The sequence below is a fragment of the Pogoniulus pusillus genome, chromosome 26, assembly GCF_015220805.1.
Source record: "Pogoniulus pusillus isolate bPogPus1 chromosome 26, bPogPus1.pri, whole genome shotgun sequence".
NCBI classification, from domain to species: Eukaryota; Metazoa; Chordata; class Aves; order Piciformes; family Lybiidae; genus Pogoniulus; species Pogoniulus pusillus.
The window spans coordinates 16,412,139-16,425,184 of record NC_087289.1 but is presented as its reverse complement, the minus strand read 5'-3'; the positions used below and the strand labels follow the sequence as shown (position 1 = coordinate 16,425,184).

Sequence of the window (13,046 nt, the reverse complement as noted above, 5' to 3'; positions counted from 1 at the left end):
TTCCTTTCCTTCAGATTTTGTCAAGATTGAACGTGATGAAATAGCTGGGCAGAAACCAAAGAGCATCAGCAGCTTAGAGCCTAGCAAAGACTGGGACCAGACTAACAGGTAAGGGGCAAGTGGGTATGTCAGTTACAGAAACCTAGCTGGCTCAATAAACACAAAGCTGGGCTTGCTGTGGGAGCAGTATTAATAGGCACAGTGAGCAACACTTCTGTGCCCAAAGCTTCATAAACTGAGAATGCATGAGTTACAGAGTGGCACAATCACAGACTGGTGGGGCTTGGAAGTGACCTCTTGAGATTACCTAGTCCAGCCCCTCTGCTGAAGTACAGATCACCTAGTCCAGCACTGGCTGAAGAACAGCCAAGCAGAAAGAGACCTGGTGGTACTGGTAGAGAGTAGCTGAACATGAGCCAGCAGTGTGACCAGCTGGCCAAGACAGCCAGTGGCATCCTGGCCTTGATCAGGAACAGTGTGGCCAGCAGAACAGGGAGGTTATTCTGCTCCTGTATGCAGCACTGCTCAGGCCACACCTTGAGTGCTGTGTCCAGTTCTGGGCTCCTCAATTCAAGAGAGATGTTGAAGTGCTGGAAGGTGTCCAGAGAAGGGCAATGAAGCTGTTGAGGGGCCTGGAGCACAGCCCTTTGAGGAGAAGCTGAGGGAGCTGGGGGTGTGCAGCCTGCAGAAGAGGAGACTCAGGGCTGACCTCATTGCTGTCTACAGCTACTTGAAGGGAGGCTGTAGCCAGGTGGGGTTGGGCTCTTCTCCCAGGCAACCGGAACAGAACAAGGGGATGCAGTCTCCAGTTGTGCCAGGGGAGGTCTAGGCTGGATGTTAGGAGGAAGTTGTTGGCAGAGTGTGATTGGCATTGGAATGGGCTGCCCAGGGAGGTGGTGGAGGCACCGTCCCTGGAGGTCTTCAAGAAAAGCCTGGATGAGGCACTTAGTGCCATGGTCTGGTTGACTGGCTAGGGCTGGGTGCTAGGTTGGGCTGGATGATCTTGGAGGTCTCTTCCAACCTGGTTGATTCTGTCATTCTATGCTAGAGTAGATTTGCTTAGAGCAGGTTTCACAAGAATGCAGCGTCCAGGAGGATTCTGAATGACTCCAGAGATGGAGACTCCACAACCTCTCTGGGCAGCCTGTTCCAGTGATCTTTCACTCTCAAAGTAAAGATGTTCTTCCTCGTATTTAGATGTTCAGGTTTGTGTCTGTTACCTCTAGTTCTGTTACTGGGCACCACTGAAAAGAGCCTCATCCTCCTGACACTCACTGTTTCAGTATTTATAAGCATTGATAAGATCCCACCTCAGTCTCCTCTTTTCTAGGTGAAAAAGCCCCAAGTTCTTCAAGCCTTTCTTTGTAAGACAAAGGTTCTAGCCCCTAATCATCTTCATAGCCTTTTGCTGTACCCTCTCAATTAGTTCCCTGTCATTTTTGACCTGGGGAGTCCAGGACTGGACACAATAGTCCAGGTGTACCAAGGCAGAGTAGAGAAGGAAGGAAAACCTCCCACAACCTGCTGGTCACACCCCAGAATGCCTTGGTCATGAGGGCACATTGCTGGCTCACATCAGCCTGCTGTTCACCAGGACTCCTAGATCTTTTTCCACAGAGCTGCTTCCTAGCAGGCCAGGCCCTAACCTGTAGTCAGACTGGGTCCCTGCACCCCTCTACTAAAAGGCCTTTTTATTTCCAACAGAAAGTCCAAATCTACTCATCTGATGGCCAGAGAGGCAGCAGCCATTGCTCGCTATCGGGGGAGTGCTTCCTCTTCTCCAGACAACTTGGGGAAGGAGGATATCTTACGGTAATTGTGCTGCTCTCCCTCTGCTGGCTTAGGCTGGGTAGCTATGCTCAATCTGCCTGTCTTTTCCACCCCAACAGTCACAGGACACTACTTAGGACGACTGTCCTTTCACTTCACTTTCACAGGTGCACTTCTTTGCAGGCAGCTTCCTGCCTGCAACCTGATAGTCAATACAGGCACATTTCAAAAGGCCGAATGTCTCTCCTGTAGTTCCAGCAGCATATGCCTTTGCTGTGAAACGCTGGCTAATGCTGCTATTTGCCTCTTGCTTGGAGCTGTCCTGCTGCAGCAGCCACCTGAACTGCTGGGACCTGTAAAAGCCCCTGTGTGTGGTTGCAGAAGCTGAGTGCTCTCTGCAGCTTGCATATGGAAGTGTCTGAAGCAGCCAGAGGAATTATCTGGAGCTGGGGGAGGTGGCCTTGACCCAGTTGCTTCCTCTTCAGTGCCCCATGGGAGGAAGACACTAACAGGACTCCCACTGATTCCCTGATTCTTAAGCAACAGTGGGAAAAAAATAAAGTAGGTGGTATTGAATCTAAGCAATCAGTGGGCACTAACTCCTTTTTAGCTGGCAGGGAGACAAAAAAACCCACAAACAACCAAATGTATTTGTGTGTCTATGTTCTTAACAATATTTCTTCTCTTCAGCAGCTCTACTCCCACAGACATCAGCAACCCCAGCTACCTGGGGATGGCTGCTTTCTCTCAGCAAACCTCTACAATCAGCCACCTTAAGCAGATACCTTCACCAGACCAACCACCTTCTCTCTGGAGCTATGAGCCACAGCCCAAAGAAGCTACCTCTGTAATGGGACAGAGTCAGTCATCCTCCACATCACCCTCTTTGTCACCTCTATCTCCAAAAACATCCCTCCAGCCTACAGTAAACAGAAGCCTTTGTAGTCGGAGCCAAGAGTACCTGTGAGTATTCTGAGGTCTGCACTGACTGCAGTCTCCTCTCTGCTGCCATTCTGCAGCCCCTCTTTCATTACCTGTACAAGGCAATGAGAGAGTGCAGTGTATGCTTTCATTCTTATCTCTACAACTAGAAAAAGCTAAGTGAAAGTCACAAGTGCAGATGCCACATACTCCAATAAAAGTAATGTAGTAGTTCTTCAGACTTCTGGGAAAGAAAAGCCAAAAAGATATGCATGTTTAATTCTCTGCCACAAGAAGAGAACACCGTGGAGTTGATTGTAGTAACAAAGAAGAAAAGGGAAGAGTGTGGCACAGATCTTTCCACCAGATAGGAAGAAGAGCTCCTTCACATGTCATGTGTGAAGTACTTTAACTGAATTTCTGCTTACACTGCTATACAAATGTCCAGCTTGCTAGAGCAGTTAGCATCCAGGTGCTGTATCTATCACAAGTCTTGATGCAGGGTTTTCATCAAGCAATTGAAAACACCCCCTCAGCACCCAACTGCACTAAGGAATGAGGCTACCCCACACTAGGGCACATACACCACCAGTGTCCTCTTTTTCATAGTGACAGGTGCTTTCTGGCTCTGGGATAGAGTTCACTGCTAAATTTATGTGGCACTCCAGAAGACAGAACTTGCAGAAATGAAAGCTGCAAGCACTGCCTCAATCTGTTATGGAACTGACATCACCTCAGCATGCTCTAAGTTCTTTGCTTCTCAGTACACTGGATTCTTATAGAATAGAATAGAATCAACCAGGTTGGAAGAGACCTCCAAGGTCATCCAGTCCAACCTAGCACCCAGCCCTAGCCAGTCAACTAAACCATGGCACTAAGTGCCTCATCCAGTCTTTTCTTGAACACCTCCAGGGACAGCAACTCCACCACCTCCCTGGGCAGCCCATTCCAATGCCAATCACTCTCTCTGTGAAGAACTTCCTCCTAACATCCAGCCTAGACCTGCCCTGGCACAACTTGAGACTGTGTCCCCTTGTTCTGTTGCTGGTTGTTCCAGAAAATAACTTGAAGTAAGGAACATAACTCATCTGAAGACACCTAAGGAATATGTTCCACTTGCCCCAGTTCCCCTCTGTTCAGTGATACCATGGCTGATATTAAAGTATTGTGGCAGTTCTCCACAAAAGAGCTTTGCCAAATCAGGTCAGGTCACACAAAAGCCGTGAAACTTCCCTCATCCCATCGTACAGCTGTGCTGCCATTTCAAGCCTCAGCCTCAGCTCAAAAGGCTCAGCTCTGAGCTCCCAGCGCTTGTCTTACCCTGCAGAAGAGAGCTAGCACTGACATACTGTGTATTTGGGTGCATTAAGGAGTTTTACCACTTCCCTAGCAGTAGCATGTGGCACTGGTACTAAAAGGAGTTTGACCTAGTTGTGAAGGCCTGCAGTGTGACATGAGCATTGACTGTCCAGACAGCCTTTTCAATCCTCTCCACCACATCTGAGGACTCCATATTTAAATTCAGATTTGTGCACGCTGCAGAATCATCAAAGCACTTGGCACAGTTTGGCTCAAGTAGCTCATCTCTGTTGAAAGAAAAGCCAAATATTGCTCTGACAAGACTGTAGTCCAGCAGGGTGCTTATACAGTACCATGCCCATCTGCTCTCAGGTGCCACATTAGTGTTGATTAAACAAAGGAAATGTGGTATAATTCTGTTCTCTCTCCCAAATGTGACTGTTAGCCTGTTACCCCTTGAACTGTCAGTTTAATTTTACCATGTTTGTTTTCTGTTGATTTTCTCTTGAAATCAGTGTCTCTTGCCTGCTCCTTACAAGTCTTCTTTTTACACTTCTTTGATGACTGTAGGCCACCTGAACTGGGAAAAACCACGGCAGAGCCTTTGCTTCAGGAGGAGGGACATCAAAAGCCAGAGATGTTTGAGAACCCACTATATGGTTCTATGGGCTCTAAGGGCAAAGTCGCACCAAAGAAAGAGCAGGACTACCCCAAGGTGTCACGGAAAGAGCAGCTGCCACTGCCCGATCAGAGCTGCCATCTCCCAAAGCCACAGGAGCCTGACAGCAGCAAGGCCTCTGGCAAACAACCATCACCACCTTTCCTGGTGCCCACGCAGCGATTTCGGTCCTACACCTGCTCCATCCAGGCTGAAGACAAGAACACAGGTGAAAAGACTCAAGGCAAACTGAAGACAGCAACATCATTAGAAAACTCAGCACCGCTCAAAAAGCTGTCCAAGCCACCGAGGGCTGAGGTCAGCCCAAGCAGCCAGGGGCAGCACAACAAGCCACCCCTCCCCTCAAAGAGCCGGGCAGTGCTGGACATGCAGAACTCCAAGGGCCGAGACTATCGGGATAGTTCAGAGCTGCCACACTCTGGGAAGCATCGGACAGAAGAGGGACCAGTTGGCAGGACAACTACACCGGTGTGTCACCCGTGGGAATAAGGCAGGGTGGAAGTTTTAATAGCTGTGGTGTCACAGCAGAGCACTGCTAGAGTAGCACTGTCTTACTCACCGTGCTGCTGCTGTGTTTCCTAACCAAGCTCAGAGCACTGTCACACAGGGACAGAGCTTGCAGTGCAAAGGATGCAAGGGAGTGTCATAAAGCAGTATTTCTGCAGAAGTATCACGTTGTGAAACCATGACCTTAGTTGAGCATGGAACTTCGGGAGTGCTTAAGTGGCCAGAAGAATGCAAATAGTCAGCTGCTTCGTTACTGCTTCCTTGGTGCATACTGCTTTGGTACTGAGAATGTCCAGACTTGGCCTGCCACCCCAGATCTACACTAGGGGCTAAGGGATTTCCTTTACTGTTGTTTAAATAAAACACCAAAACCCCCAAATCAAACAAAAAGAATATTTAAAGTAGTTATCTATGTGAAACACCAATTTAGAACAGTGTCTGTTCTGGTACTGGACACCAGTGGTGGTGTCCAGAACCATTACTGAAGCCTCTATAGAAATAATCACACACTTAGTTTCCTGGGCTGGTGAGGTTGTTTGTTGTTTGGGAAGGGGGGTTTTGTTTCTTTTTGTTTGCTTGCTTGTTTTTTTTTCACAGATCATCATGAGTTGGACGAAAAGGAGTAGAGGAGGGCTTAGTGAATGGGTTTGGAAGAAAAAGCAGGTCCACTTGAGGGAGCTGTAGGGTTGGGTTATTTTCCTTCTCCTTTAAAAGACTTAAGACTTGACAACAGACAAGCTGATGTCTTTTCTTGTCTCTACAGTGAAACAACACAGCAGGATGGCACCCTAGGAGGAATTCTGATGGAAAGAAAGATGGAGATGACCTCTTTGTTCACACCAGTGTTCTCTGGTCTGGTTCTAAAAAGACTGGGGGGTTTAATTTTTGAGGCTCTGTCTCTCTCTCTGCACTTGTGAAAATGTTCCAGCTGCGAAGTTTATCCTACCTTGCTCGAATAAGAGGAGCCAGAACCACAATACCAAATGCAAGTTAGCCCTTTCTAGTGTCACTTTGGTACTCCCAGTAAGAGGCAAGTGGTTAAGTACATGCATTAGTAAATGCTTTGAAAAAGAAGGTACGGTGTAAGGACCAGGAGATGGCAGGGGGTGTGTTTAAACAACCCCTTTTCTGCCACAGCAAAATTGTTCTTTTGTGTTAAGGAATTGCTAGTAGAGAGTGTTACGGAAAAGAAAGCATTTTGAAAGCGGTACAGCTCCCAGAGCGTATCCTATCCATGGAGCAAGGAGGCAGGGGAGGGTGGGGAGAGAGCCTGACTAGCATGATGAATGTCAGACACACTGCCAGGGAGCCGCCTGTGCCGCTAGCCTGAGCTCCCAGGCTGCACGCATGCGGTGTTCGTGCAGAGTGAGGGCTGACCCTTGGCGCTGCAGCTCTTTGGGTTTGGATTTCTTTAATTTCTAAGCAGGTAGTGGTTTTGTGCCCCTTACAAACAAATGGAAATACCAGAACTACTGTGCAGGAATAAGAGAACAGCAGGGTCCCCAGGCAGCCCAGGAGTATAGCTGCCTGAAAGGATGGACAAGCAGTCATTCCAGCCTCTTACAGCAAGCACTCTGCTTTTGAAGGACACTGGCTGGCTGGTTTTGTAGCATTCTTAATAGATTAATGCTGACCTTACTGTACACTTCTGTTCATTGACCAAAAATGACTAATGTTAAAATGTTCATAATTGTTGTTCTATTCATGTTAAGAATTAATGCCATGGTTACAATGAGGCTATGCCTCTTTGTGACCTAATAGTTGCTGTTGTTCCCATGATGATTACTTTAAAGTAATAAAATTGTCATCTTTTTGACCTCTCTTTACTGAAAATTCAGGACTGTCTGCCACATGATTCATCTTTAGTTGAGTATTATACCAGCTCACTCAGTGAGAGGAGCCCTTGCAGTAGTAGTCCTGCAGAGGGACCTAGACAGGCGGGCTGGATGGATGGGCAGAGGCCAATGGGATGAGATTTAACAAGGCCAAGTGAAGGATTCTGCACTTTGGCCGCAACAACCCCAAGCAGCACTACAGGCTGGGGACTGAGTGGCTGAGAGCAGCCAGGCAGAGAGGGACATGGGGGTGCTGGCTGAAGATGAGGCAGCAGTGTGCCCAGGTGGGTAGGAGAGCCAATGGCATCCTGGCCTTGATCAGGAACAGTGTGGCCAGCAGGACAAGGGAGGTTATTCTTCCCCTGTACTCAGCACTGGTTAGACCACACCTTGAGTGCTGTGTCCCAGTTCTGAGCTCCTCAATTCAAGAGAGATGTTGAGATATTGGAATGTGTCCAGAGAAGGGCAAAGAAGCTGGTGAGGGGCCTGGAGCACAGCCCTGTGAGGAGAGGCTGAGGGAGCTGGGGGTGTGCAGCCTGGAGAAGAGGAAGCTCAGGGGGGATCTCGCTGCTGTCTACAACTACCTGAAGGGAGAGAAGAGAAGCTCTCTACCAGGCCAGGCTGCCAGAAGACATTACTATTCCTATGCTAAAAGTGCTTTCTCCAGATCAAGAGCTGGATATGGATTATAATTTTTGACCTCAAAGAGAGTCTGAGTTGTTCTCTATGACAGAGAGTGATTGGCACTGGAATGGGCTGCCCATGGAGGTAGTGGAGTAGCCTTCTCTGGAGATGTTCAAGAAAAGCCTGGATGAGGCACTTAGTGCCATGTTGTAGTTGACTGGGTAGGGCTGGACTGGATGATCTTGGTTTGATAGGCTAGACTGGATGGATAGGTTGGATAGGTTGGACTGGATGATGTTGGAGGTCTCTTCCAATCTGGTTGATTCTATGAAATGGACAATATCCAAATAATTATTTTTGTCAAATTTCTGTAATCTGTGCCTGAGGGAAGTCCACACTTTCCCCTTTAGGACATTTGCTATAGAGATTCTATTCCTACCTTTATTTGTTATATCTCTTGATTATGGCACAAATCAGAGGTGCAGCAAGTGAACTGTGCCCTAGGGAAGTTTAGGCAATGGTGCAGGCTCCTGTTGATCTGCAGTAGCAACCAACAGTTTGGTGCCATTGTGTATGTCATCTGCATCTGCATGATGCGTTTTTCCTTCAGGCTGAGTATTTAATGGAACCAATGACTTTCCCTATTTTCCATGCACAGCTGAAGCAAAAGCTGAGTACAGCAGGAACTGTGTCTCACATAGCTGCTCACTTCTGCACCTCAGAGATGCTGAAGTCAGGAGTGCATTCCTGCAAGCGCCTCTGAAGGGGCCTGGCTCATTATGCAAGTGCTACAGAATTCAAACAGTCATTTCAATGTGCCAGATCTCCTGTGTGTATAAAAGGTGTTCAGCTGCAAAAGAGCAAGATGTTCTTTCCATATATATAAGCAAACATTGGGTTTATATTCACATGAATATGAAAATGATCTCCATTCTAATTCCGCAGTATGTGCACAATGTTGCTTCAGATGTGGATTTTAATAAGCAGTGAGACACTGGAATGTCTTCAGAGAAGGGCAAAGAAGCTGGTGAGAGGACTGGGACACAGCCCTGTGAGGAGAGGCAGAGGGAGCTGGGGGTGTTTAGGCTGGAGGAGGTTCAGGGAGGACCTCAACGCTGTCTACAATCACCTGAAGGGAGGTTGTAGCCAGGGGGGGTATCCAGACCAACCTAGCACCCAGCCCTAGCCAATCAACCAGACCATGGTGCTGAGTGCCCCAGCCAGGCTTTTCTTGAACACCTCCAGGGACAGTGCCTCCACCACCTCCCTGGGCAGCCCATTCCAATGCCAATCACTCTCTCTGGCAACAACTTCCTCCTAACATCCAGCCTAGACCTCCCCTGGCACAACTGGAGACTGTGTCCCCTTGTTCTGCTGCTGATTGCCTGGCAGAAGAGACCAACCCCACCTGGCTACAGCCTCCCTTCAGGTAGTTGTAGACAGCAATGAGCTCTGCCCTGAGCCTCCTCTTCTGCAGGCTGCACACCCCCAGCTCCCTCAGCCTCTCCTCACAGGGCTGTGCTCCAGGCCCCTCACCAGCTTCATCACCCTTCTCTGGACACATTCCAGCACCTCAACATCTCTCTTGAATTGAGGAGCCCAGAACTGGACACAGCACTCAAGGTGTGGCCTGACCAGTGCAGAGCACAGGGGCAGAATAACCTCCCTTGTCCTGCTGGCCACACTGCTCCTGATAAATAATAGAAATCCTTCCCTTGGAACAGTCTCACAGTTACCACAAAGAGTAAAACACATATAGTGCTTCTGATAATTCATCTAAAGCTTGAGGACATGCCTTTTTTTTCTCCTTTTTTCTTTTCTTTCATGCAGTTTCTGCTCACACTGAGTCTCTTTCTTGTGCCACTGGAATAGAAAACAATTCTTTTCTCTCCCAATATTAGTGAGAAAAGCCTATTGTCAAAGATGAGCTGAAAGATTTTTGCAGGAGAGGCTGAAAGAAAGCAGGTGGTTGGCAACTCAAAGGTAGTAAGAGACTTTCAGGCTGATTATATACTAAGGCAAATGTAAAAGCCTCGGGAGAGAAGTAACTGAGTTTAACCCTTACATTTCTGTATTTTTGTCTCCATCCTTTTGATTAATGCTTCATGTTTGTTTTCCCCTTTTGCTGCAGAGGATTAAAATGATCTGAAGGGATGAATTTAAACATCACAAACCCTATGAGGAGAGGCTGAGGGAGCTGGGGGTGTGCAGCCTGCAGAAGAGGAGGCTCAGGGCAGACCTCATTGCTGTCTACAACTACCTGAAGGGAGGTTGTAGCCAGGTGGGGGGTGGCCTCTTCTCTCAGCCAACCAGCAATAGAACAAGGGGACACAGTCTTAAGTTGTGCCAGGATGTTAGGAGGAAGCTGTTGGCAGAGAGAGTGCTTGGCATTGGAATGGGCTGCCCAGGGAGGTGGTGGAGGCACTGTCCCTGGAGGTGTTCAAGCAAAGCCTGGATGAGGCACTTAGTGCCATGGTCTGGTTGATTGGCTAGGGCTGGGTGCTAGGTTGGGCTGGATGATCTTGGAGGTCTCTTCCAACCTGTCTGATTCTATGAATTACTCTCAGCACTGTCCTTTAGTAATTCTTTACCTGTAGAATTAGGACTTCAGATCATAGTTACAAATTATTTGTTTTTAAACACCTAATTGGATTTTGTGATGCTTAAGCAGAAAAATGTAGGCTGTCTGCTTACACCTGGCCAAGTTAGTTTTGTAAAGAACAGCTATAACCTTAGGCATTGTGTACTTGACAAGACAGAGCTCTGCATGAACTATTAGCTCAGCCAGCAGTGTGCTCTCCTCCAGTGTAACAATCTACTGAATCCATCTATTTTAGTCTGTGGCAATTTAATAACTGCATCTTCATTCATTTACCCAAAAGAAAAAAGCCATTTAGGTAGTCCAAGACCAAAATGTTTATAAATCCTGCCCAGTTTCAAACAAAATCACAGTAATATGGTTATCTAACCCATGAGTGAGGGAAGCTGTTATGGGTTGTTACACTTGCCAGAGAAGGCATGGTTTCGTCCTGGCACTGGACAGGGTGTGCTAGTGCCCTTGGGGTTCACGTTGTGGCCCACATAACTTCGAAGCAAGCCTACCTAAAAACTTCCAAACTGCACTCTGCTTCACCACCACCCTCCTTGAACAGCTGCACAACTCAGAGCAGTCTGGCCAGCAGGACAACGGAGGTTATGCTGCCCCTGTACTCAGCACTGCCCAGGCCACACCTTGAGTGCTGTGTCCAGGTCTGAGCTCCTCAATTCAAGAGAGATGTTGAGGTGCTGGAAGGTGTCCAGAGAAGGGCGACAAAGCTGGTGAGGGGCCTGGAGCAGAGCCCTGTGAGGAGAGGCTGAGGGAGCTGGGGGTGTGCAGCCTGCAGAGGAGGAGGCTCAGGGCAGAGCTCATTGCTGTCTACAACTACCTGAAGGGAGGCTGTAGCCAGGTGGGGTTGGTCTCTTCTCCCAGGCAACCAGCAACAGAACAAGGGGACACAGTCTCCAGTTGTGCCAGGGGAGGTCTAGTCTGGATGTTAGGAGGAAGTTGTTGGCAGAGAGAGTGATTGGCATTGGAATGGGCTGCCCAGGGAGGTGGTGGAGTCACCGTCCCTGGAGGTGTTCAAAAGCCTGGATGAGGCACTTAGTGCCATGGTTTAGACAACTGGACAGGGCTGGGTGCTAGGTTGGGCTGGATGATCTTGGAGGTCTCTTCCAACCTGGTTGATTCTATGATTCTATGACTACAAAGACCACACAGCAAATAGTAGTGCAAATCTCTCAAAACAGAGAGAACACAGTAGATCTTTTTAGTGACCATTTGATGTTTATTTACAGTAATAATCCTGCTTTTAAAATAAATGGCCAAGGCATGAACATGAGGAAGAGTCCTGGCTTGTAAGCCACCACGTCTTCCTTCATTGCCATGTGCATCCCTGTCATTCAGTTCTCCAGTGCTCCATCAAAGTGTCACCTACTTCTGGGCTCTGCTCGATGACTTAATAGCAAAAGCTGTGGTTGTTCTTTTAGAGATGCTGTTGGTGTGTTATGAGCCATGCTTTCTGAAACAGCGTCCTTTCACACCCCCTTTGAACGGCTCTAAGTATCAGGAGACCCTAGTGAACCCACAGCACTCTCCACACTCTGGTGGTTGGAAAAGGTAAATCATCTTAATGACATCAACTTCTTTGAGTCTCCTCAAATTCTTAGATTCATCAGTCACCTAGCTTTGAAGCTAGGCAGGCTTCAAAGAGCAAACCAAGACTTTTTCCTGGTGGGTGACCTTCGTTAGCACCACGTTTTTGCAGCACCAGGCATGCATCTTCTTCCTTTCAGGTCAGCTCATAGGGACTGAGTGTACAATGTCTAAAACCCCCGTTCCCGGGCTCTGCCGTGGGTGGACAGAAGCCTGAGGGAACTAGGGGTGTTTGGCTTGGAGAAAAGGAGGCTGAGAGCAGACCTTCTCTCGGTAACCCCTTGGCAGGAGGCTGGAGCCAGGCGGGGGTTGGTCTCTTCTCCATAGTTACAAGTGCCAGGACAACAGCAATCGGCTTCATGTCGCACCAGGGGAGGGCTTAGGTTAAACTTAAAAGCAACTTTTTCACACACGGAGCTCTGTAGGACTGCAGAAGGCTGCCCAGAGGGGTGGTGGAATCCCTCTCCCTGCGGGTGTTAAAAAGAGGCAGAGCTGTGGTGCTGAGGACCATGTTTTAGTATCAGACTAACCAGCATCTGCTGGTTGGAATCGAAGGTCTAAAGGTCTTTTTCAGCCGAGACGACTGTGTGCCAGCGGGAGCGCTGGCGAGCAGAGGGGTCTGTTTTCTCCCCAGAGCAGGCACTACCGGCCGCCAGAGAGGAGAGGGGCACGCTCAAGTGCCGGTGGAACGTCGGCACTCCCTTCGGTAACTGCGGCTGTCGGTACGTGTTTCGGCCGGCACGGCGGCGCTGTGCTGCCACTAGGAAGGACCCGGGCTCGGCGTAACACCGCCGCACTCCCGGGGCAGCACCGCCCGCACTCATTGGACAGCGCCGCCCGCACTCCCGGGACAGCGCCGCCCGCACTCATTGGACAGCGCCACCCGCACTCCCGGGGCAGCGCCTCCCGCACTCAAGGGACAGCGCCGCCCGCACTCCCGGGGCAGCGCCTCCCGCACTCAGGGGACAGCGCCGCCCGCACTCCCGGGGCAGCGCCGCCCGCACTCATTGGACAGCGCCACCCGCACTCGCGGGACAGCGCCGCCCGCACTCCCGGGACAGCGCCTCCCGCACTCAGGGGACAGCGCCGCCCGCACTCCCGGGACAGCGCCGCCCGCACTCCCGGGACAGCGCCGCCCGCACTCCCGGGACAGCGCCTCCCGCACTCAGGGGACAGCGCCGCCCGCACTCCCGGGACAGCGCCGCCCGCACTCCCGGGA

General features: G+C 49.6%; 1 protein-coding gene across 2 annotated transcripts in view; it reads left to right on the top strand.

Annotated features, from left to right (window-relative positions):
* The window catches only part of INPP5D (inositol polyphosphate-5-phosphatase D), a 71,358-nt gene extending 64,349 nt beyond the window's left edge, over positions 1–7,009 (top strand). The window contains exons 24-29 of one of the 2 annotated variants that reach the window (XM_064165301.1): positions 15–108; positions 1,066–1,068; positions 1,705–1,812; positions 2,461–2,733; positions 4,561–5,137; positions 5,940–7,009. In XM_064165301.1, coding sequence (XP_064021371.1) covers positions 15–108; positions 1,066–1,068; positions 1,705–1,812; positions 2,461–2,733; positions 4,561–5,137; positions 5,940–5,942 — 1,058 coding nt within the window. In that variant the 3' untranslated portion in view covers positions 5,943–7,009. Of the gene's footprint in view, positions 1–14; positions 109–1,065; positions 1,069–1,704; positions 1,813–2,460; positions 2,734–4,560; positions 5,159–5,939 lie in introns of those variants that run through there. The other variant, XM_064165300.1, reaches the window with a different exon arrangement.
* The last annotated feature ends 6,037 nt before the right edge of the window (positions 7,010–13,046 follow it).